This window comes from Callospermophilus lateralis, chromosome 1 (assembly GCF_048772815.1).
Source record: "Callospermophilus lateralis isolate mCalLat2 chromosome 1, mCalLat2.hap1, whole genome shotgun sequence".
Taxonomy (NCBI): domain Eukaryota; kingdom Metazoa; phylum Chordata; class Mammalia; order Rodentia; family Sciuridae; genus Callospermophilus; species Callospermophilus lateralis.
Window position 1 is genome coordinate 223220874 of NC_135305.1, and position 25535 is coordinate 223246408.

General features: G+C 57.9%; 1 protein-coding gene across 1 annotated transcript; it reads right to left on the bottom strand.

Annotated features, from left to right (window-relative positions):
- Positions 1 to 5677: 5677 nt before the first annotated feature.
- Thop1 (thimet oligopeptidase 1) lies at positions 5678 to 25150 on the bottom strand. The gene is made up of 13 exons (XM_076852201.2): positions 24980 to 25150; positions 21723 to 21935; positions 18642 to 18790; positions 17175 to 17282; positions 15115 to 15217; positions 12037 to 12197; positions 11309 to 11444; positions 10501 to 10867; positions 9970 to 10171; positions 8334 to 8520; positions 8091 to 8219; positions 6547 to 6683; positions 5678 to 6148 (listed from the first exon to the last, which is right to left on the bottom strand). The coding sequence occupies exons 1-13, from the start codon at positions 24993 to 24995 to the stop codon at positions 5993 to 5995; spliced, it is 2064 nt and encodes a 687-aa protein (XP_076708316.2). The 5' UTR covers positions 24996 to 25150; the 3' UTR covers positions 5678 to 5992.
- Between the last annotated feature and the right edge of the window lie 385 nt (positions 25151 to 25535).

The following is a 25535-nucleotide window of genomic DNA, read 5'->3' on the forward strand; positions in this document are numbered from 1 at the left end:
AGACACCTTTCTGAATGCCACCTCCGCTGACGGTCAGGATGGTGCTAACAAATCCTCCAGGAGTCGTGGCAGTGCCCTTGCACAACAGCCTTTTGTCAATTTTAGGAGTCCAGTCCAAGGTGGACCCACTGTTCTAGACACCTTATGTCGTAATGGACAAGTACTTATACAATTTGCCCACTTAGGACAGGTGCCGACTTCTACTGCAGAACAGTTGGGACAGTGGTACTCGTGGGCGTTCTGCTGAGGTGGCTGGTTGTGGTGAGAAAGTCCCGTTTTAATAACTGATCTGATCTAAGGCTTTAAGGCCCTGGGGGCAGTGCCATTAGCTGGTCCAGGTCCCCAACTCCTGTCTTTTCCTCAAAAGACACCTTCAGACAGCCAGCATGTCTATCGTGGGACCAGCCAAGGGTAGTTGAGCACTACAGGCAGAAGAGTTAAATCCCGTCTCACGGACAGAGTCACGTGGGTGTCTGCAATCCCTCCCATTGTACCTGAGTCATAAGTAAATCCTGGCGCATGCTCCAGTCCACACCGCTGGGTGCACTCAGGGTGGGCTGGAACCAGGTCCAGTGGTCCCCCGACTCCCCTTTACCACAGCTCAATGGAGCTGTCACTGCAGGGAGCATCGTCACCGGGGACTCACTCTCCCCTGCCGTGGAGTCAGTCTCCTCGGTCCTTCCGTGTCGGGAGCGTCCTCATTCAGTTTCTCGGGGCCATCTTCAGCGGTTTGAATCTTGGTCCTAAGTCCTCCAGGCCTGATGGTGCATTCAGGTTCCCAAATAGGACAAGAAGCACCTTCTGGGAAAATACACGCAGCACCTCTGCCCCACATGACCACTGGACCTGGTCCTTTCCACTGGCCAGTCGGTAAGTCCTTCCACCAAACCCGGCCTAAAGGGCCTGCTGCTGTGGAAGACACGTGTCGCTCAGCTGCAGTGTGACACTCTGAGTCAGTTTAGAAAGTTCAGAATGAACAGAGCATGATTGAAGCTGTTTTGGGGAGTCCTAGTCCTATCTCCCTCTTTTTAGTTTTTGTGATTGTAGCTTAATGGATAAATGAGCTCGTTCCGCAGTGGCTTGACCTTGGGGGTTGTGAGGAATCCCTGTTTATGGTCAACAGAAAACTCTCTGCAAAATTGTTGAAAAGAAGAGCCTGCATAAGCCGATGCGTTACCAGTTTTAATCTGTCAAGGACACCCTAAGACTGGAAAGGCAGCTACGCAGTGGGAAATGACATGTTGAGCATTTCTTTTGCATGGGCGGTGGCAAAGGTAGATCTAGAGTAAGTATCTACAATCACATGTACATTAACATTGTTTACCAAACTGAGGAATGTGAGTTACGTCCATCTGCCATGATTGATTTGGCTTTAATCCATGGGGATTTACCCCAGATGGTAAAGGTGGAAAGCGTCTAACACACTGGGGGGGCAGTGACGTACAAGTTGACGAGCTAGGTGTCTAGTAATATTAATTTTTTATGTAAACTGGAAGCATTTTGATGATGTAAGAAATGCAAAGCTTGTGCACAGTCATACAAAGACATTTGCTGACAAACAACAACCAATTTATCAATCTTATCATTACCTGATGTTAGAAGCCCTGGAAGATTAGTGTGGGCCCGTATGTGGCCTATAAAACATGGCTGTTGGCACATTTGTGGCATCTTTTGCAAGGTATGAAACAAATTGAATAACTCTTGTGATGGTGTATACCAAATAATTGAAGTTTCAATATTTTTTGTAACTAATTAATAAATATTAATTAGCTCATTGCAAAATGACTTAAAGCACAAATGGGAGCTTTAGTTCTGCTCGCAGAGCAGAAGTGTACAGTCTGTATCACCTCTGTGTGAGCGGGACTGTAAAACCTGCTCTCCCCGAGTCCAGCCATCAGTGAGCACGGTTAGTGCGCCACCTATTGGTTGTGCAGACAGGATTTTGGAAAAATAAATGCAGTTACTAAGGCAAATTGAGTCATTTTATCACGAGGATATTGACTTTCTATCTGACCAGGAAAATTAGCAAAAGCTATTTTCCAAGTATTAGAAGTTTGGAAAATCCAATCCTTCTGTTGAGCAGAACATGGGTTGATTATAATCTTAGGTTCTGATCCAACCAGCTGTAAAACTCACGTTCTGCCCTTAATAACCAACTGAGCAACAAAATCATGAGAAGGAGCTGATGGCTTTTGAGGGGAGTGGGCTAAATGGACCACTCAAGCACCTCCAGTGTTTGCTATATTGCTCCTGCAGGAGCGTGAGCCGTTGGGAGTATCAATAAATACAGAGGCTCTGTGGGCTAACTCTAGTACGCTGAGCATTTTTAAATTATTTTTTAGACATTTCCTCAAGAAGGGCAAAGCAAAAAAGAGAGAAAAAAGACATCAAAATCAAACCTAAAAACACCATCCTATGTCTTCATTCCTCATCCACATAAATAATGGCCGTCACCCTTCAGTACAAATGACTCAGGTAATGACAAGTGGCCCCTCCAGGAAAGGTCCTACTGTGTGATGGAGCTAGCTCACTGCAGGGGTCTGCTGTCCACTGCCTGCAATGGCCATGCTGCTGGGAAAAGCCTAGCCCGAAAGAAACAAAAAAACAAAACGAAGCAGCACTCACCCCTGCCCCGAGGACGCTAGACACCGTGGAAGCTTGACTAAGAGCCAGGCCACAGCACACGCGCTCTGCGGCATGAATCGCAGCCACCCGTGGGGCTTCATGGGGAGGAAAATGAGTTGCTTGGTGTGGCCCCGACAGCGTCAGCACCAACCCTGGCTGCAAGAAGGCGGGGCGGGGGCGGGGGCGGCTGAAGGAAGCTCATGAGAGTGTGAACCCGGATCCCCAACAGACGCATGTTAACCTGTGCACTTGTGCCTACATTCAACTTGCTACAGTTTTAACTTTCAAAGACAGACCACAGAAAAGCCCTTCTACTTTGTGTGGTAGAAATGACCCGTGGCACGTTACCTGTCTGTGCAGTCAAATGATCATGGTGATGTCATTTTAAAATGCTGACATTGTCAAGTAAACCAAATGATATATGGCATATGCCTCTGAGAGGTCATGGCTCCTACCTCCTTCCAGAAGTCGCCTCTTAAGACAGTCCGGTTAGTTCTGGAAATACTGATGGTAACAGCTGTTTTGTCTTTTTTTTTCTGAAATGCTACGTTGGAGACCAAAGAAAGTATCATTGGTTCATTTGAAAAAAGGGACTAGAAATATGCTACAAAATTATTTTCAAAATACATTTTTTGCGAAAATGATTTCTATAGGAAGCTTTTTCTTTTTTTCTTTTTTTTAAAAAATCTTTATTTTTTGGTTAGACACAATGCCCTTATTTTGTTTATTCGTTTAGTTTTATGTGGTGCTGAGGATCGAACCCCCGGGGCTGAGCTTTCAGAGGCCACCCTCATGAGGACTGAGCCTGGGTGCTTGCCCACCAGGCTTGCCCTTCTTAAATCCACTGGCTCTCACAGAACCACCTGGGGCTCCGAGACCCCTGAGCTCCCTTCCCAGGACAGCGCCCCAGTCACCTGGGGATCTGCCAGTGCCTCGGTGTCCCCCCCTGGGGCCAGGCCTCCAGCACCGCTGTCCACAGCACCTTCCCACTTGTGCTTGCTTGACATGGGCACGAGGCAGGGACCAGCGGGGGGACGGAGGGCGCTGGAAGCAGGAGCGGCATTGGCGGGACAAAGGCCCCTCCTGCCGTCCAGAAGCACGAGTGGCCAGGGTCAAAGGGCGTCCCAGGGCCAGGCTGCACGCTCTGGTGGCCTCTAGCACTGCACATGGGTGGGCGGGAGGCAAGGGTGAGGCCTGCAGTGCCACCAGAGCTCAGAGCAAGAGGCAGGGACGGCTAGCGGCCCATCATGTTCTGTGCCCACGCCGGCCGGCTGCCCTGTGGGACGACGCGTCCCGCCACACTGGGCTGTGACAGGCACACTCCACTCATCCCATTCTGCCACATCCCTCCCCGACAGGCCTGTACCCTCACCAGCCCCACCCGGCACAGTGGTGCCGTGCTGGCTGTGCTGTCGGCCAGGCGGAATGGCCGATCCTAGATGGGCCAGCTGTGGCGGTCTCCAGTGGCCTCTCACCGACCTCCTGGAGTATCCGTCACTCTGCTGACCACCCCAGGATGAGCCATGACTCCGTGCGCCCTGGCACATTACCACTGTGTCCCCGGGCAGCAGCATCTGTGCCCTGAGAGCGCGGCGACTTCAAGGTCACTTCAGAATGAGAAACAGTAACCAGCTATCCTTCGATGGACAAGGAAAAGCCAGAGCAAAGGTCACTGTCGTCCACAGCAAGTGGCCACGTAGAGGTCACAGAGTGGGCAGGCGCTGAGTCACGAGCATTGGTCCCCCACCTGGCACAGGTGCCCGCGAGACACCCCTGGGCGTGGCGCTGGCCTGCGGCTCTCTGCTCCTGGGCTCACAGCTGTGTCCTTGGGGTCTTTGTGAAGCACAGACCCCCCAGCCCAGCCCATCCCGGGGCTCTCGGCCGCACCACCCACCTCCCTCACGGTTCCCTTGGCTCCCTGCTCGACCTGCCATCTGCGGGAAACCACATGGGGACTGGTGTTCACCATGGCAGTTTCCACTGTCCTGGCCAAAACGGTCACTGTGCTCCTGGCCTTCAAGGGTTGGTGGGTGGGTGAATTATTAGTTTCTTTTTACTGTGGCCACTAGGTGTTTTTTTTTCCCCACTGGGGATGGAGCCCAGAGGCTCTCTGTTGAGACAGGTCTCTCTAAGGCTGGCCTTGAACCCGCCATCCTCCTGCCTCAGCTCGTGGTTGCTGACTGCAGGTGTGTGCCGCCGTGCCTGGCTGCCTACCAGAGACTTTTAAGTGGCATGTGACTCACATGGTATTTCTTTTGGACTGTCCAGGAGAGGCCATCTGCCACGCTCCCACCCAGGTGCCTCCCGAAGCCCTCTTGGGAGCAACCTGGAGAGGTCCTGATCCGAGCTGGACCAGGCCAGTTTTGCAGTCCCTGCCTCCCAGGACCCCTGGCATGTACCAGGTGCGTGGCAGTGCCCCAGGCTTGGTGAGAACAGAGCGGGGAACAGCCCCAGAAACCCTCCCCAAGGAAGTGAGGACTGGGCTAGACGTCTGGCCCACACCCAGGGGCCTTGGAAAGGAAGACCACAGCTGCTTCCCGCAGCCACGCTGAACCAGAGCGAGTGAGTCCACCAGCCCTGCACAGGTCTGGTCACAAGGCCACAGCAAAGTCTCCTGGTGGGTGCTTGGGAGAAAGCATTATCTGTGGGCACGAGGCTGGAGCCGCTGACCATGCAGGCTGCATGTCCCAGGAGGTCCCATCTCCACCAGGCCATGAGGTCCTGGGCTCAGGTGAGGCCAGGGCTGAATGTGGAAGGGAGAGGGGGATACCTGCAGGAGTGGAGAGATCTTAGCGGGTGACCCCAGGACCTTGGTTTGGCTAGACAGAGCTGAGGGCCCTTCCCAGGTGCCCAGTGTGAGCTTGTCCCCAAGGACCCAGGCATGCCAGAGCCCGGAGCACAAGCACACCTCTGCCTGGAGCCACAGGTTGGCCAGATCCCGAGGACTGAGTGGGACGTTAGGGGTCACAGAGACATCTCGTGTGACCAAGCGTAATGGCCAGCTGCAGCTACTCCACGACGGGAGGGAGAGCAAAGAACGGCCGGGAGCCCCTTTTGTTTGACATGTTTAATGGCTGCATCTCAGAACCACCTCGTAGACCGAAGGCGGCCCTAGGAGGGACACCCTAGTGCAACAGGACGAGGCCCTCGCTGGGGAGGGCACTCGAGTGCCAGCTCACACACCAGCTCCAGCCCAGAAGGGGCCACAACAGGACATCCGAGACCTGGACGTGACAAGGACAAGGGAGAAACTGCCCCCTGCGTGCCCACCCTCAAAAAGCACCGTGCTGGTGGCCGCCCACCCCAGACTGGGGCTAAGGCACAGGGCGGCAGGAACGTGGGCTGGACGTGGATCCCGAGGACAGTGTCAGCAGGAGGGTGGCTCACTGCCCTCCACCTGCAGTCCCTTGCTCAGGAGGAAGGCGTCCTGCCTGGGGTCGCGGCCCAGGAAGAGCTTCAGCATGGCACTGGCGTCCTCGGAGCCACCGGGCCTCAGGATGGTGCTTCTGTAGTCCATGCCAACCTGCCAGGGCAGAGCAAGCTGGGCTGGGCGCAGAGGGCGGGAGGTAGCGGGTGGCCGGGAGCACGCATGCGACCCCATGCCCAGGCCCCCCGTCAGTGCGGACGCCTGGTGGGAAGTCCCTGGTGGAGGCTCAGCGGGGGGCTGGGCCTGGGCCAAGGCTGAGCAAGGCTGGGCAGGCTGCTGGGGTTCAGCAGGGGCCCTGTCGGGAACACAGGGCCAAGGACTCAGCACCACGCCCCAGAGGCCTGGCCTCCACCTGCCCCTCTGCCACCTAGCAGTGGGCCTGAGGCCCTGGGCGTGCCGTTCCTGGTCCTGGACCAGGGACCATCACGAACTCCGGGCATATGCAGGCCGAGACCCTTCCTTGGAGACCCCCGACCCGTGCTCGCTGCCCTCACCTTGCGGTTCAGGACGCCCTCCTGCTTGAAGCGCGTGTGGAACATATCCATGGAGTACACCTCACTCCACAGGTAGCCGTAGTACTGGGCGTCGTAGCCCCCCGCCAGGTGGCCAAAGGTAGCAGGCATGTTGGTCCCTGCACAGAACAGCGAGGCTCAGGTGCAGCCTCCTGGGCTCCCAGGGAGGAGGCGCCAGCAGCTGTCCCAGAGCCTGGCCAGGCAGGAGGTGGACACATGGCCAGAGGGAACGTGCCGCTCTGCAGGCAGGGTGGGCATGCTTGGGTGTCCATGGGCACCGCAATGAGGTGGCCAATAAGGTGCTTGGGCTGCCGGCTCCAGGCACACCCCCTGGTTGGCCACACCCATCATCCCAGTAACCCAGGAAACCATGGCAGGAAGGACGTGGGTTCCAGGCCAGTGGGCAACAGCCAGGCCCTGGCTCAAAACAAAAATAAGGGCTGGGCTGGGCCCACACTGCTGTGGGTGGGGGGAGCGGTGGGGCCCTCCTGCCCTCTCTGCCGCACCATGGAGGCCTGCGACTCGCCTTCTACCTGGTGGGTGGGAGTCGCCGTAGGGGGCAAACCACCGCCGACTAGGGGCGGTGTCCGGGAGGCGACCTGCCTAGCATGTGCTCTGGGTCCTTTGCTTCAGAGAAACAGACGAGAGAATAGGGTCTTCCTGATCCTGAAGCATGGCAGACTGCAGAGTCTAAGACAGAAAACGAGGGCACAGCGGTGGTGTGCATCCTTGGGCTGTGTGCACACGCTCGTGCACACAAGGACGATGCTGCTTCAACCTGCAGCGTTGGTTGTTGTCATTTAACAGCAAAAATGACAACAACCAACGCTGCAGGTTGAAGCAGCATCGTCCTTGTGTGCACGAGCGTGTGCACACAGCCCAAGGATGCACACCACCGCTGTGCCCTCGTTTTCTGTCTTAGACTCTGCAGTCTGCCATGCTTCAGGATCAGGAAGACCCTAGGTTCTCTCGTCTGTTTCTCTGAAGCAAAGGCCCAAGAGAACCTGGGCCTGAGAGTCAGCCTCCCGGACACCGCCCCTAGTCGGCGGTGGTTTGCCCCCCACGGCGACTCCCACCCACCAGGTAGAAGGCGAGTGGCCTCCATGGTGCGGCAGAGAGGGCAGGAGGGGCACCCACCGCTCCCCCCACACCACAGAAGTGTGGGGCCAGACCATGCCACAGGGTGGGGTGTCCTGAGCCGCCCAGGGGAGCCGCCTCCCCAGCCATGACCCTGCATGTCCTGACATCACTGTGTCCCTTCGGGCGGCCACTATGGAAACCCTGGTCAGGGAAGCCCTCCAGCAGTAGGTGTTGGCAGGACACTGAGTGACGTCTGGCTGGGAGTCAAGGAGGGGCCGGGGAACTGGAGGGCGAGAGCTCTACGCAGTAGGGTCACCCGGCAGTGGGGGGGGGGGGGGGGGCTGGCGGGATTGAGCCAGACACAGCAGCTGGGGGCACCCTCACAGGGCCGCCTCTCCCCCGGCCGTGGCCCCTGTCCAGGAGAGGCTGGGCTGGCAAGCGGCTACCTGGTGTGGCCGGGACCCCCAAGATCTCCTGGCAGAGCCGGGCATACTCCTCGGCGGGGTCTGCGTCTGTCTGCGTGTGCAGGGCCTGGTCCACCTTGGCGAGGACGATCTGGCGCAGGTTGAAGAGGCCTAGCGGGAGGAGGCGGAGAGGAAGCTGACGTGGGTGGCCTCAGAGGTCCAGGCCCTGGCAGGACATATTGGGGCCACAGGCCAATGGCAGAGCCCCTGTCCCCAGGCGCGCACCTGTGTTGGCCTGCCGGGACTTGATGAGCTTGTCCAGCAGCTCCTGGGGCACGGCGCTGCCCGTGCGGTAGTGCTGGGACATGCGCAGCAGGGGCTCCTTCTCCCACACCCAGTTCTCCAGCATCTGGGATGGGGCCTCCACGAAGTCCCGCTCCACGTGGGTCCCGCTGAACATGGCGAACTCAGCCTGTGGGGCACAGGAGGCCTCAGCTCCACGCCCTGCTCCAGACACCCGACCTGGCCACACCTGGGCATAGGCGTGCAGGCCGCCCTCCTGAGCACAGGTGGGTCTGCAGGCGATGTGCTGGGCACAGCCCTCCCCACAGCCTGTGAAGCCTGAAGATGACAGGGACAGAGACGCTCCTGGGCTACTGAAGATGGCAGCCACCTGTGCTCCTCTGTCCTGTCCGCAGAGCTGACCCCTAGAGAGGGCAAGGCAGGTCACAGAGTGACAAAAGCCCAGCTGGATAAAGACTACGGAGTGAGCCTCGTCCAGGTTAAAGACACGTGCTCCTCAGGCCACCAAGGAGCGAACTGCACAGTTGGAACTCAGCCACGAGCAGGAGCGAGGGGACAATGCGGCAGTGTGGACTGTGCTCACTGGGAACCAGACACAACGTCACCGCCACTCCACTGACAGGAAACGTCAAACAGGGCAGTGTCGAGACAGGAAGTGGATGCGTGGGTACAAAGGGCTGAGGAGATGCCAGCGCGGTGGCACACAGCTGTAGTCCCAGCGACCTGCAAGGCCGGGGCAGGATGGCAAGTTCAAGGGCAGCCTCAGCAACTCAGCAAGGCCCTGTCTCAAGACAGAAGGGGTTGGGGTGTGGCTCCGTAGGACATGCCCCTGGCTCATCTCAGTCCTGAGCACACAGGGCTGGGGTGACTACTACGGGATGGGCTTCTTTTTGGGGCACAGGAGGCTGGACAACTTGGATGTGTTAAAGTCGACACGCACCCGGTTCCCAGGGTTCCTGCCTGCCTTCTCAGGATGTTCCTGGTGGGGGGAGAAGCGCAGTGGGACAGCGAGAGGCAGCAAAGCTCGTCCAGGGGCAGGCTTCAGGCTGCCACAGGCTGCAGCCTGCCACACCTTGGTCCCCTGGGCGCAGCGTTTCCGTCCGGGGTGGAGCTCTGAGCCCACTTCCAAGGCCCCACTGGGTCCTCTGGCTTTCCTGGGGTCCCTGGCAGGAGCAGCAGCAGGCAGCCTCTGCACCTCTCCCAGCATGTCGGCAGCTCCGTGAGGCTTGGAGCTGGACTGTGTCCTCCTAAGAGCCACCACCGTGCAGGTGCTAAGCCCTCAAACCAAAGAATGTGATGTGCCGGGGACCTCCAAGACGGCAGCAGGTGGGCCTCGTCCATCCCGACTTGTGAGAGTTCAGGACTGGCCGGCAAGGGGGCGGTTTCAAGGCACAGGGAGAAGACGCCCTCGCCAGCCAAGGCCCCCAGAGGAGGCAGCCACCCCATGCGACGGTGGGGCTGTCTCGGGACCGCCAGGAAATCACACCCACGACTGAGCCATCAGCTTTGCGGCACCTTATGACGGCAGCCCTGGGCCACAGTCAAGGTGGGGTCGCCATCTCCTAAGTGATGTCTGGTGCAGAACCCACGGGCGGCAGAGCCCCAAGCCCAAGCCCACCTGTGAGCAGAGCTGGTGCATCACGTGCCCAAACTCGTGGAAGTAGGTCTCCACCTCCTCGTGCTGCAGCAGGGACGGGGCGTCTGGGGTGGGCTTGGTGAAGTTGGCCACCATGGCCGCAATGGCGATCTGGCGGCTCCCGTCCTGCCGCAGGCAGCCTGGCTGCAGGCCAAAGCAGGCCGCGTGCCCGTACTTTCCTTCCCTGGACAAGGAGGCAGGGTAAGGCCCGGGGAACCAGATGCCAGGCTGTCCCATTCTGCCACCCAACTCCAGCTCCTGCAGCCCGTCAGATCACAGACCTCAGGACCCCTCAGGACCCCTCAGGACCCCGCAGCCCCACTCCCTGAGCAGGGCCTCCCAGCGTGAAACCCGAGGCCAGGCCACAGGGCCCTCCCTATGTGCAGAGTAGCCCAGGCACCAGCAGCCGTGTTGGGAGCAGAGTGAAACGATGGTGACAACCAGGTGTCACCAGGCAGGCCCTAGTGCTCCTCCCCAGAAGGCTCCTCCCTCCCCAGGCCCGGCCATGCCCACCTGGGGTAGAGGTCCAGGTAGAACTTGCCAATCACCTCCCCGGAGGCTGCGTCCCGCACCGAGTACAGCCGCACATCCTCGTGCCACACGGTGGCGCCCTCCTCCAGGTGGAAGGTGAGCCCCAGGAGCTCCTGGTAGATGCCCAGCAGCCCCCGGGTGACGACCTGCATGGGGAAGTACTCCTTGAGCAGGTTCTGGTCCACGCGGAAGCGCGTCTCCTCCACCTGGTTCATGTAGTAGCGCATGTCCCAGGCGTGGATGCGCCCGTCGAACGCCAGGCCCCGCCTTGCGCACTCGGCCTTCTTCAGCTCCAGGATGACGGCGCGCTCCTGCTCCCCAAGGGGCTTCAGCTTCTGGGCCAGCTCGTCTGGGGAGGCAGGTTCCGTCATGCTGGGTCCAGCACACTGGCCCGGCCCTGCCAGCCCCACCAGACAAGGACGCAAGCTCAAGAGCGAGGATACCGGCGATGCCAGGCTGGCACCATGCCACGCCCCCAGCTCGCGCAGGCAGGTGTCCACCATCCTCTACTCCACAGGAGGATGCCAAGGCAGGGCTCCCCGCCCCAGGCCCCAGGAGGCGCCAGGCAGAGGCCTCACTTCAGAGCCTGGACAATCGACCATGATGCCCACTGAGCCCCTGCAGGCTGACGGAGGCTGACAGGTGAGGGTCACGGTGCGTGGACAGAGCAAGACCCAGCGTGTGGGCAGCAGCCCAGGCCAGAGAACAGCCGCAGGATTGACTCACACCTGGGCCACTCCGTAGTCTTCTCAGGGGGAGCCCAGGACCAGTGCAGGTGGGGACAGGTTACCTAGGAAGGTGGCCACGGCCTGGCTGGTCTTGGCCATGTTCATCTCCAGGACGTAGTCGGCGTGTGTGCGAAACCCAAGCAGGCTGGACTTCTGTGCCCGCAGGGCCACCAGTTCCTTGAGGATGGCACAGTTCTCCTGCAACCACACGACAGCCCGTGAGCCAGGGGTGCTCCCCTGAGCCCTCGCCGTCCTGTGTCTGACAGTCCGGGCTGCTCAACACTAGGCTGCCCGCCTCAGGTGCCTGTGCCCTTGAGCTCTTTCCAGAATCAGACCTGGCCCCATTGCCCTCTGCAAGAGATGCTAAATGAGGACATGCACCCAGAGGCCACCTGGCCATCCAAGGGGTGTGTAAACCCAGGACTGTGTATGGGGAGTGCACAACCTGAACACCTGGCCACAGCACACAGGCTGTACCCAGCAGGTCTGCAACAGCTACACCACATGAGAGGGACCCCAGGCTGTAGCAAGTGAGGGACAGCTGGAGAGCCATGCCTGGGGCAGCCCTGGACGAGAGCTTGGGAAAGGGTATCCAGGGCCACTGTGCCCAGGGAAGAGCTGAACCTGACAGACACCTCTTAGGGGCAGACCGAGCCCCACAGGGAGGCCTCTGTGGGTCACTAAAGCCACGCAGGCAGAGTCAGACGGACCCAGGGACAAAGCCATGGAGGCGGCTCACCCGAGTGGACGGCACCTGGGCCAGCCGCGGAGGCCGAGGGAGGCCACTCACCTCCTTGCAGCGGCAGTTGAAGGCCTCCTCCACCTTCCTCCTGGTCTCGGGCACGTGGCACTTCTTCAGGAGTGGGAAGTAGTGGGGGTACTTGAGGGTGACTTTCAACTTATCATCCTCAGTCTTCTCCAACGAGTTCAGAAAGTCCTCAGGGAGTCCTCCTGTGGGGACAGAACCCAGTGGTATTAAGTGAATGGCACGGCCACAGCGGGCCCAGGGAGCGCAGGGAAGGCATGGGCTTCCCTTGTGCAAAGGCTGGGACAGGAGCCAGCAGGGAGTGGTCATTCCGGACAGCACCCTTCCGTGCCCTCAGCAGGACTCTGCACCTGGGGAACCCACAGCCTTCTCATTAGGAAACCTCGGGGCCAGAAGAGCTGAACATGGGGTGGGCACGCAGGGAGCCTTGCCCTGCCTGCTCGTGTGGCACAACGGGGGTGGTGGAGCCCTGGACAGTCCCACGCACAGGAGATGCCAGGGGACCTCAAATGCTAAGAAGGAAAATAGGGAGCAGCAAAGAACCAACAGAAAGCTAGGAGGCAAACACCTGTCCCCCAGAATGGGCCTCTCGTGAGCACACTGCCACTCCTGTGGAACTGTCCCTCGTGAGGGTCTCCTGCTAGTGGCACCACCAGCCAAAGACCCATCCAGTCACCCGAGTGCCAACAGAGCCTTGGAGCCTCCGGCAGGGGGACACCCAGGCTGCAGGCCGCATGCTCAAGCTCAGAGTCAGGCACGGGCAGGCTGTGTCATGACCAGGACAGCCTCCCAGGGCTACCTGGGAGGCAGCCTCAGCATGTGGGAAGGGTCCTGAGAGTTTCCAGGTTGGGGTGGAGACAAGACCGGCTAGCTGGGCCTCAGTCCTGCTGGGTTCTGTGCTGGCCTAACAGATCCTCACTCGCCAGGCAAAAATCAGTTGCGGGAGCCCCAACTGGGGTCCAGGGGCCCAGCAGCAGTGACACAGCCCTCAGAACCGACCCCCTGGGTGCCACACACTGCCCTGGGGCTGCTGGGGCTGTGCGCATCCTCCCCCACCTCCCATACCACAATCACCGCCACTGTGAAGGGGACTGACTTCTCGCCGCCGGCAAGAGAGTCAGAACAAGGAAAAGGGCCGGCTGTGGACCTGAATGGTTGGAACTGAGGGGTCACCATGTACTTGGGGACCTTCAGAGTAGACACAGAGCACGTGTGAGACACACATGCATGCTGAGTGTATACGGACATCTCCCCACTCCAATGGGGTCACACTTGGCCTATCCACGCCCTGGAGTGCTTCCTGTCCCCTGGCCATCCCGGGCCCACCAGGAACTACAGGTGCTGCTGCCACCAGCACCACAAGGAGGGTGGTCCACACGTCAGCCCTGAAGACCAAAGCAAGCAGCGCCCTTCCTGCTGCACACCCTGCCCTCCCCACTGCAGGGTCAGCAGGTGGCAATTCGAGCCACCAAAGCCAGGACGTCCACACGCCCTGCTGGCTCTATGTAGGGAGCCTGGAGAGGAGCCCTGGGTAGCAACGAGTCACCTGGCACCCATGTCCTGTCCCTAAACTTCTTCCTCCATCAGAGGAGCCCGGACTCCTTGGAGAGGTGGCCAATGCGAGGGCCGGGACAGGGAAGGTGCAGGATGAGCCAGAAGGTGGGCAAGTGCTTGGAAACCTGGCACACCCAGGGGCACACACGGGCACCAAGGAACCCCACCAGGGGACTGCAGGCTGAGCAGTCAGCACCCGCTGAGCACTCGAGATCCGCGTTCCACCCCCAGCAAGGCACATGCACAGAAGGAAGCAGGGCTGGGACCCGCCGGGTCAGACAGGAAGCTCTGCACCTGTGCAGCAAGAAGCAGGGACCGCCAGCCTGAGGGGACGTGGCGGCAGATGGGCACCTGCGGAGCTCCCAGCAAGGGTGGAAGTGCAGGGAGGGCAGCGCCCCACAGCCCACCAGCACAGAGGGCAAGTGCGCCTCTCTGCACAGCGCCCCTCTGCTGGACTCCAGAGGCCCTGTGGCGGGCAGCAGGGCGGCACAACAGCACATGGTGGCAGATGCCGCGGCTTTCAGAGCTGGGGAACAGGTGCTCTAGAGCCATCGGGGCCTCAGCTCTCCCAGGAGCCTGGAGCCAAAGGGTGGGTCTCGCTGCCAGTGACACACAGACCAAGCGGGGAGGGTGGCTGGGCTCAGCCGACTGTCCCTGGGCACTCAGTGGAGGCTGTGTCTGGATCCTGCGGGTTTTTCTGGCCAGCCTCCTCAGAGGCAGCCACCCACGTGACAACATCCCTTAGACGACACTGTCACACGGAACGGGGGAACAGCCAGCCTTGTTGGAACCCCAGCAGAGTCCTCAGGGACAGAAAGACAAACACCACAAAACAGCTCTCAAGACAGGAATGAAAGGCCGAGGGACCATCCTGCCAGAAAGGGTGGGTCTCAGGGAGGGTCCTGGGGGCGCGTGCAGCACGTTCCTGCTGCAGCTCAGATCACACACATGCAGAATCTCAAGAGATGGGCAGAGCAGACCCCAGACGTGAAAAGTGCCTGCAGGTCCCCCCGCGTGTCCTCGAGACCATTCTGCAGGTCTGGCATGTCCACAGTCAGTTGTTTAGGGAAGGAGAGGCGAGAAAAAGGGGGAACCAGACCTCCAGGACGCCACACGCAGTCAGGCCTGGAACAATGGCTTCCACGGCTCCCACCTTTCAGGAAGACTAAACCACCACCAGGGGGCTGGGCTGCGGCGCAGTGGGGGGCGCTCGTCTAGCACATGCGAGGCCCCAGCACCACATATAGTGAGTAGATAAAATACAGAATTGTGCCCATCTACGGCTAAAAAAATATCGGGGGAAAAAAACAAACAAAAAAATCACCCCCAAGGAGGCAGGAACACCTAGTGCCAGCCTCTCCTGCCCCCACCGAGTCACAGCCAAGCCAGGGTGGGTGGCCTCCTGAGGAGGACCTGGAGCCCGGGCTTCCAGAATGCCCATAAGCAGCCAGGTGAGGATGCTCACCATCCGAGGGCCAGACACAGCGCCCCGCCTCCTGTCCCCCGCCCCCAGCAGCCCCGAGGAGCAGCCCGCACAGCCTGCCCTACCTAGCTCCTCGCGCGTAAAAGGCAGGAAGGTGGTGTCCTCGTTCAGGTTCTTGTTGAAGTCGATGCACAGGAGGCTCAGCTTCTTCTTGATGCTCTTGATTTTCTGTAGGAGAGACAACAGCAGTGGAGGAGGGAGGGAACACACGGGCACACGCACCCAGAGCGGGGCAGAGGCCCCTGCTCGCTCCATTCAAGGGCCTGCCTGGGACGGAGGCTGTCCTCCAAGACCCAGGCAGGAACAGTGGACAACTGACACAGAGTGACTTGGGAGGTGAGGCAGGAGGGTGGCAAGCTTGAGGACAGACTTTGCAACTTAGCAAGACCCATCTCAAAATAAAAAATAAAAAGGGTTAGGAACGTGGCTCAGTGCGAAAGTGACCTTGGTACCAAGTCCTCAGTACCAAAAAAACAAAACAACAACAACAAAAAAAAAATTGAAAAAAGAAAAAATTCCCGTTACCCATAGGAAGGTGTAGACATCCAGAGTGAAGCTCCACATAACCCTGCACCTGCAGGGCTGGACCCTGGAAAGCTCCAGACTGCGCACTCTTCTGCTCGGGGTCTAGCCCAGAGCTTTCCAGACCCTCCAAGTAGGAGTTACCGTCCGTCAGAGCCACAGCCTAAGCTTCTGGGCATCCGACGAACCTAGGTCTGCACCCTCTACCTGACTAACGTGGTTTTCAAGAAATAGGCAAAAGCCGACCCTACTCAAGTGTGAGCTGATTCACAAGGAACTGACCCCACGGCCTCTTCCAGTCCTGAGGGTGCTTCCTGCCCTCAGGGGCCTCACGCACACCAAACAGGCGTGCCAACAAGGCCCTACAGACGAGGTGGGACACGGACATGCCTGGTGTGTGGGGAGGTACGGAATCCCCTGCTCACTAGGGCCACTGTCCAGGAGGAACCCACCACCGAGGGGGTGTGCAGCTGCCTGGACGCCACCCTCCCCACCTGGTTCTGGGGGGCTGTGCAGCTCCCACTCTTCCCAACACACTCTGGTTTTCAGCAACCCGAGGCATCTCCTGATCACTGAGTCCCTGGCCGAGGTGAGAATCTGTAGCTGCCTGAGGTGGGCTCTGCTCTTGGGATCTGGGAGTCCCTCGGTCCCAAGGTGGGATCTAGTTCCACTGTAACCAGCACTGGATTCACCCAAAAACACACCTCCCAGTTCCACTTTCCTCAGCCATTGGCAGGGACTCCCACCTGGCCAGGATGGCCTCTGTGTCAAGTACTGGTCACCAGCAGGGCCGCAGGCCTGATGCCTACACTAGCCACGTCTGTTTCTCTGCACTCTAATGCTTTGGCATCTTGGGGCCTGGCTGACCCTGGGAAGCTGGTCCCTATCGGGGGCACCAGTTCCTACATTCAGCAAGTGGCTTGCCCTGAAACGTGCCTTTCAGATGCAAACCTGCCAGTGCTGCACCCACACCTCTGTGGCTCTTGTCCTTCTGGCCACTGTATGCTTGCACTGGTCACCCCAGGGCTGGTTCCTATGCCCAGAGCCAGCCTAGCCGTCCATCGCCACAATCAAGGCTTTGGCCTCGTGCCCCTCCCTGCCTGCTCACAACCTAGCAGTGCTCAGAGTCCCTGATGTTCACACCCTGTTCCTGGGAGCTGAAGCAGACCACCCTCACGGGGTGCTTGCCCTGATCTGCCTCTCAGAACCTCAGCCACAGCCCTGCTCCAAGCTCTGCACACGCTAACTCAGGGAATCCTACAGAGGGTCCCAGGAGGTAGTCCTCAGAATGTTCCCTTGGAGCCTGGTCACCCCACCAGGTGGTGGCACAGCAGGGCTGGTTCAGGTTGCCAGGACTTAGACGTGGGTCTTGCTCATGGCATGGTCCAGTCTGCAGCAGCACTGACCTATTATCCCTGTCATTTTGTGGCCCTGAGAGGGGAGATGGGGGCCCACGTGGCCTATTTGGGACCACAGGGACCTGGCCCCTGGACCAGAAGCAGGCAGCCAAGGCTCTCAGGCTCAGAGGTCAGACCCGTCTTCCTGGAGCTTATCCTAGGAAGACACTGCGGGAGGCGGGCCAGGGACAGAGCCACTCACTCACTTCCTGAGTTTCCTTGGGGAGGTGGAGCCCGTTTCTCCGGCCAAGCTTGATCAGCCGCTCCAGGTAGCGTTGTGCCTCTGGCCTCAGTGAGTCCTTCTCAACTTTTTCCTGCAAGTACCAAATGGAAACATTGACATGAAGAATTAGGACAACACCAAATGCTGGCCAGGAAGAAGGACCGAATTCTCTGGTGGGAGTGGGAGAGTGTGGCTGCTCCCAGACAACAGCTAGGCAGTCTCTTAAGACCCAGTCACCCAATCATTAATGCCCACCACAGGCTGGGCACACGGCATTCCAGAGCGGTAATGCCATGTCCACACGAGACCTGAACCGAGTGTGTGCTTTGCTCTGAACGGCCCTAGCTGACAGGCCAGGGTAAACAGGAACAAGGGGCAGGGCTGGGGGAGGCCAGCATTCTGGTCCTGGAGTTGTGCAACAGCCGTGCACCATGTCACCACCGGGGGAGGTGTGCAAGATGTTCTCACAAGTGCATTGAACCTACCAGTGCCTCGATAAAGACAAAGTTTTTAAAAAGTTGCTTTAATGTACTCCCAGCTCCTCACGCTCCGACCCATGGCAGCAGCCATGCTGTGGGGAGGTGCACCTGCCTCCTGGCCCACCAGCCGGGGCGTGCTGGCAACAGCAGCACCAGGTCCTCGCCGCCCAGGACAGGAGGGCGGCACAGGTATCCACAGGGGCCACACCTTCCGCCACATCACCCCCGTTGGGCTCCTGTGGGCACAGGCTGCTGTCACCAAGCAACACCTTGGTGGCTGGGCCCAGGAACCCAGTGGTGCCTGTGAGAAAGCCTGCAGCCCCCCGAGTGGACGCTCTGCTATACTTGTTCTTGTCATCATTTGTCTTTTTAACTTTACCTAAGTTGCAAAGCAAACAGAAGGTGATTGTTTTGGGTGGTGGGGGGATTAAGCCCAGGGATGCTCTACCACTAACCCTCACCCCAAGCCCCCATCTCAGGCAGGTTCTTGCCAAGTTTCCAGGCTGGCCTGGAACTCACCCTGTCCTGCCCAGACAAGTTGCTGGGATGACAAGGCGTGGCCACTGCGCCTGGCAAAGCTTACCGTTGAGAAGGTGTTTAACTATGCTCACTGTGATGCAGCCACTGCAGCTGTCTGTCCCCAGAAGTGGTTGTCACTGTGATACGTTTTTTTGGTACCAGGGATGGAACCCAGGGGCGCTTTATCACTAAGCCACATCCCCAGGTTTTTCTTTTTCTTTCTTTTTTAGTTTTTTAATTTCAGAAAGAACCTTGCTAAGTTGCTGAGGCTGACTTTGGATTTGCAATCCTCCTGTCTCAGCCTCCTGAGTCACTGGGATGACAGGATGACACCACACCCAGAATTGTCATGTTTTTTAAAAGCAAGAGAACAGAGCTCTCCCATCCTGAGGAAAGAGACCTGCTGCCACCTGGCCTGCCGCCTGGCAGTCCCACCCTGCCTAAGGCCTCACCTGCAGCCAGACGATCCTCTGGTACACATCCTGCCTCATGCTCATCTCCACATCAAACTCGGAGAGCTTTTTGTCCGCCTCCGTGCTGGCTGAGCGGATGTCCTTGGCTGGAGACACATGCTGGGGGAAGTCAAGGATGTTCCTCTGGACTACGACAGGTGGGAGAACAGATGGTGAGAAGCAGCCCCACAGGGCCCGCATGGCCACCCAGCCCCGCCCTGCCCAGGCACAGTTGTTGGTCCATCCTCACTGAAATCCTCCACTCAGGCCTGAGCTGGACACTGGCTCAGAGGCAAAGAGCTGTTACCATGGTCTCAGGAGAGACAGATTCAATTCATGACACTCCACAGCAGGAAAGACCACGACAGAACACACGTGACCAGACCAGGGTGCGCAGGAACCCAATTCCAAAGAAATGGCCACAGCCACATTCTCGCTGTGACTAACAGAGAAGCAGCGTGAAGCAGCAGCCGCACTCCCAGGGAGTCACCTGACCTCAGGGGACCTGCGCACCCTCAGCAGGAGTCCCCACGACCACAGTGGGGGCAGCCCTGTACCCATGAAGGGTGAAGGGGTACACAGCGTGGTGCACCCACACTGATAGGAAGCGTCCAGGAGAGCCTATGGACAGAAGGTGGTCTCGTGGGTGACAGGACTGGGGAGGGACAGAGTGACACAAAAGATGCAGAGTTTCTTTCTGGGGGAATAAAAATGCTCTAAGTGGAGGAGTGGCAGCATCTGGGCACTCCGTGAGCACTGAGAGCCACTGAGATGTGGTCCTCAAGTGGGAGAGCTGCACAGCCATCTCGGCTCAGCAGGGCAGTTTTGAAAAGGAAATGGAGCTGGGAACAGTGTCCACACCTGTGGTCCCCGTCACTCTGCAGCTGAGGCAGGAGGACCACTGGGCTCAGGAGTTCAAGGCTAGCCTGGGCAACACAGCAAGACACCGTCCGGTGGGGAAAAAGCAGTAGCATATGCTTTACACTGGAGAGATTCAGATCAGTGAGGTGGACACCATGATCCTGCAGCCAGTGCAGACCCCCAGCCTGGGAGGGTTCCCTGCACAGCAAGACCTGTCAGGCAGTGGGGAGGCCCGGCCCGTGAAGCTCAGGAGCACTGAACACAGTGGTGGTCCGCGGCAGGTTGACACAAAGTCCTTTTGGAATGCCCAGACTAGGGACCACCCAGGCACTGCAGGTACACTATGGGTGACAGCCTAGCACCATGAGTGGAAAGGGCCTCTGTGATCAGGGAAGCACCATGCTCAGCCAGGGGAGGAGGACTCAGGTCAGGGGGCAAGGCTGTGGGGGAGGCGGGAAGCTCCAGGGCACAGGACAGGCAGGCCCAGGCTGTGGCTGCATGCGGAGGGCAGTGGCATGACCAGCTCGGCTGCCTTCACCACTGCTCCGGCCACTGAGTGGAAAGGGAGTGAGCAGCTGCAGGAGAAGGTGGGAACCACGAACAGCCATGGCACAGTCACACCCAGGAAGAGGCAGGCGGAGTTACCTGAGGACCAGCAGACTCACTTGACACAGAGTGAGAAATCAGAACAACACACCTTGCATCCCAAGTACCACAACAGAGTTTTCAAGTGGCAGCTCCTACAACACACCACAATCACCCATCTAAAAACTTTTAGAGACAACGATGTCTCAAAAATCAAACTTTCCTCCTGCCTCAGCTGAATCTCTCCAGTGTAAAGCGTTTGCTGCTTTTTCCCTATAGGACGGTGTCTTGCTGTGTTGCTCAGGCCAGCCTTGAACTCCTGAGCTCACTGGTCCTCCTGCCTTCACCTGCCCGAGGCCAGAGTGACCAGAGGCGGAGCCGGACTCCACCCAGCCTCTGCCAACAGCAGCAACCCCTCTGGAGTCAGCCTGCTGCGGCCAGGGATGAAATCCATGCTGGAGACGGCTCCAGGCTGAGAGCCCCTCAGCTAAAGCTCAGTGAGACTCCATGGTTTCCAGGAAAGGGAGACGGTGCCCGAGACCCGGGGCAGGGTGTTTCCTGCTGACAGTCCTCTGTAGCAAGACCACATGCTCTTTTGGACACACCTGTACACCGTCAACCTCTGTGAACAGCTCTGGGACAACTTCCTGACCCCTTCAACCAGGTGGTCCTCACAAAGTGAGCAAAGGTACCTACAGAGAAGAGGGGCTGTGCTGGCTGGTGAGGGGCACACTTGAGTGTCACCCAAGTTTAGGGTGATGGAGGCTGAGGAGACAGATGGGGCAGGACACAAAAGGAGGCTGTGTGGTTTGAGCACAGTTTGTGCCCTCCCTGTCCCCAGGGAGGTGAGGCCTCACTGGGTGCAGCTTCCCAATCTTGGATTTCCCAGCCTCAAGGACTGTGAACCAAAACAAACCTCTCAACACATGACCCAATCTCAGGTATTGTTACAGCCACAGAAAACGTATTAAGTCGACAGGGTGGTGGTGAGCACCTATAGTGCCAGCTATTTAGCAGCCTGAGGCAGAAGGATCCTGAGCCCCAGAATTCAAGATTAGCCTGGGTAACACAGCTAGGACTTGTAGCAAAACCAGAGCTGGGCACGGTGGCACACACCTGTAATCCAAGCAGCTAGGGAGGCTGATGCAGGAGGATCAAGTTTGAGGCTAGCCTAGACAACTGAGTAAGGCCCTAAGCAACTTAGCAACGTCCTGTCTCAAAATAAAACACATACACACAAACAAACAAACTAAGACTCAGGCAGAGTTCACTAGTTCAACATAAAACAAACACCCTCTGGGACCGGGAAGAGGTTAGCGGGACTCCGGTTTCAAGGCTGTCACAGGAGCTGGCTCCCTCCCACTTCAGGCTCCCAGATGATGCAACCCAGGACAGCTGTGGACAGACGGGCAGTGAGGTGGAGGAACAGGACGGGCAGTGAGGTGGAGGAACACAGAGCAGGAGCCTTCTCTCCTGAAAGACTCCTGGTGCCTGACCCAGATGGGCGTGCCTGATCACTACTGCCCTGGAAGCAGGTGGGCATCAAGGAGTGGGGGGTGATCAGCACTGGGCCCTGAGCCTGCCGTGGTGTCACCTTGGCACGACACTTCCCACTGGATGCTGAGCAGGGCTCACCTGTGTAGGACACCTCCACATCAGCCAGTGCCTTGAGGGTGCTCTCGTAGGAGACGTCCTCAAACTTCTGTGAGCCCACCTGGTCGTACACGTGCTTGGTCTGCTCGATGAGCTCCTTGGTGAGCACCTCGATCTGCTGCGCGCTCAGGTCCCACCTCAGGTAGTTCACCACAGAGCAGGGGGTGGCCGTGTCCAGCACGTCTCCTGCACAGGCTGGACAGAGAGAAGCCAGCACCAATCACGTCTGAGCAAGTCTACACTCAGGGTCAAAGTGACCCAGGGGTCTCGTGGAGAAGCACAGACTGAGATGACTCTGTCCTCTCAAGTTCCTCCAGGGACACTAGGCAACATCTGGGGACATTTGTGGTAGTCACCAAGGGAAGGGATACCACTGGCATGGACTGGTGGAGACTAGGGATGTGCTCAACACCCCACAGTACCCAGGACACCCAGCACACAATGTCAACTGCACCACTGCTAGAAACCCTGCCTGGAGACCCAAGCACCTCAGAGTTCCAGGTTAACAGAAAGGAGGAGCTAGACCCCCGGGCACTCACCGCTCAACTCCCACCATGCCAGAGGACAAAGAAGGCAGGAAGGGGGATTTCCTAGAGAAGCCCCTATTGCTCCCTCCAGGCTCCACACCCAGGTGGGGAGCACATGGCTCCTAGAAGCTCATTAACTCAGTAAGCTCTTCAGGAGGAAGTGTGGCCCCACTGGTGCTGCAGAAGTACAAAGAGGGGCCTCGTCCACCCACTCCCGTGCCTCCCCGAGAAAGAGGCGTATAAAATGACCTACCAGGGTACCCTGCAGGAGGGCCAGAAGAGGAACTGCTTGTGGCTGGGCACAGCAAAGCTGGTGAAGCCAGCTGTCAACCCCTGACCCACAGGACCTAGTAGCACCTTACCTGAGCTGGGTTGAGATCTGTTCTTTAAAAACCAAACATTTTAACCATAAGCCACACACAGTCTATGTCCATGGGTTGTATAAAAATAGGCAGGCTGGAGTTTGCCACTCCTTCAAAGAAAGGCTTAAACTTTAACCCTGAATACAAGTAGAGTCCACGAAAGGGGGTCTGTTGACCAGATGTGCATTTTTACAAAGGCAGGGGAGAGCCCTAGAAGATAGTTCAGGATTGCAGAAGCTAAAAGTCAAACTGCCTAGGTTGGAGCCCCACCTTGCCACTTGCTAGCTGTGGGACCCTGGCAAGAATTTACTTCTCCAAACCTCAGGATTTCACTTATAATAAAAGGGGTACAATGTAGGACACAGAGTACAGACCTCTCTCAGGACTCAGTGAGAAATCAGAACAATACACCTAGCATCCCAAGTACCACAACAAAGTTTTCAAGTGGCAGTCCTACAACACACCACAATCACTCATCTAAAAACTTTTAGGGACAATGATGTCTCAAAAATCAAACTTTCCAGTGGATACAGTGACACACTGAGGCAGGAGGATCACGAGATTAAAGCCAGCCTCAGCAAAAGCAAAATGCTAAGCAACTCAGTGACACCTTGTCTGTAAAGAAAATACAAAATAGGCCTGGGGATGTGGCTCAGTTGTGGAGCACCCCTGAGTTCAATCCCTGGTACCAAGAAGAAAAAAAGAAAATCAAGCTCCCCCCCCACATTTTGGAAAGGTAATACAATAAGTACATAGCCCATACATTATAACATCTAAATACATTGGAGAAACACCTAATAACCAAATCAATCTTTCTGCAGTGGAGCGAGGAAATGAACACTAGGATTCCTCTCTCCTAGCACTGAACGTGGAGCTGGATAGTCTCTGGGATGGGCTGCCCTGGATACTGAAGTGTGTGAAGCAGCATCCCTGGTCTCCACTCATTCCATGCCAGGACCACCAGCCCCAGTCATGACAGCCACAAGTGTCCCCAGGTGGCATGAATGCCCCAGTTAACCACTGAGAGGCTGAGAAAAAGGAGGTGCATCAGTCGGACTTTCTGGCCAAATGACTGCTGCAAACTTCAAGCAAATCTTGTTCATGGAGCAGTTTTAATTTAAAAACTGCAGAAAGGGAAACGTGCACCCATATTAAAACTTGTGGTCGGGCAGGGGATGTGGCTCAAGCAGTAGCGCGCTCGCCTGGCATGCGTGCGGCCTGGGTTTGATCCTCAGCACCACATACAAACAACGATGCTGTGTCCGCCAAAAACTGAAAAATAAGTATTAAAATTCTCCCTCTCCCCTCTCTCTCTTAAAAAAAAAAAAACCAACTTGTGGTCAAGCACAGTGTCAGGAGCTCAGGGAAGATGGAGAACAATGGGAACTGGAATTGCCAGGAAACTCTCCCAGAGGAGCAAGGATCTGAGACCCTGTGGAAGTCCACTCAATCTGAAAATATTTACTGGCTGCAGCCTCTGTGCTGGGTCTCTGAGTTAATGATCCAGCAGCAAACAAGGCAGACAACATTCCTGCCTCCCTGAAGCCTCAATTGGCCTAATTATTATTATTAACGTTTACCATGTTTATTGGGTGCTGGAGAAAGAACTGGGGGAGGACAGCCTGCATAAGAAAATTCAAGGATATAAACAAGGAGGCACCACAACCTGAGCGATTCTCTAAAATACAGAAAACAGGTCACATTGCTCCCCTGATGAAAACCCTTCCAACGGTGCCCCTTTGCCCTTAAAATGAAAGAGTTCCCAGGTGCTTGTTTTTTAGCCAAAATGACTCTCAAAACGCTGGTGTTCCAGACTCCCCACCTATGTTCCGAGGGTCCTTCCGACCGGGAGGAACTCTCCCTAGCTTTGGCAGACAGCTGCTTCTGCCCTAGAGTCCAGGCTCCAAGGCCGCCACCCCAGGGGGGCCCTCCAGGCCCACCTCTGTACAGGGGGCTCCCCGAGACCGCCTGCTGCACGTCACCGACCCCCATCTAAAGTCCTCGTTTGCTCGTTGACTTCTGAACGACCGATTTCCCTGCAGAACTCCAGAAGGACGGGGCGCGGGTCCTAATCACTGTCCGCCCCCCCCCCCCCCCGCCGGCGTCCACCCCAGGGCCCGACCCGTCCACAGGGGAAGCTCGCGAAGTTTGCGAATTGGATGAAGCGCTGGAAAAGTTGGTTCATTCATTCGGCAGACCAGGAGGCAGGGTCAGCCACCAACTGCCCGCCATTCTGGGCTCAGGGTCACTGGGCTCCGGTCTCAGGCCCAAGTCGCGATCCCGGGAGACGCGCGGGTGCAGGGGACGCCGGGGTCCGGCGAGCTGGGCCTCGGCGAGAGGCGGCTAGTACCTGCGGGGGGCTTCATGGCGGGCGGGTCTGCTCCGGCGGCACCCTCGCTGCACCCGGCCAGCGTCCACCAGCGTCAGCTGAGGTGGACACCTCCAGCGCCTCAGGTCCGCTGCCGCCGTCGGCCGCAGACTGAGGTGCCCGCCGCCCGCGCGCCCAGGGCATGCTGGGAGGGCGCGTGCGCAGGGACCACAGGGCGCAGGCGTGCCGGAGCTCCGCCCACACCTCGAGGCCGCCGACTCGCGGACGCTCCACTCTACGCACGCGCTGCAACCCTCCCGGCCCACCATTGGTCCTCAGAGGTGGATGGGCGGAGCTACCGGCTACACCCATCCAGAACCTCGCGGTCAACTGGGAAAGAGCGTTTCCATGGAAACCGCACACACCTCTAGCTCTGAAGCGTTCCTGCCAGTTCTTCACCTGGGCTTCAGACGCCTGTATTCATTTGTACTTTCCTGCTTGCTTGTTTCCTTCCTCCTTCCTTCCTTCGTTTCTTGCGATTGAACCCAGTGGTGCTTTACCACTGGACTACATCTCCAGCTCTTTTTATTTTTCGAGA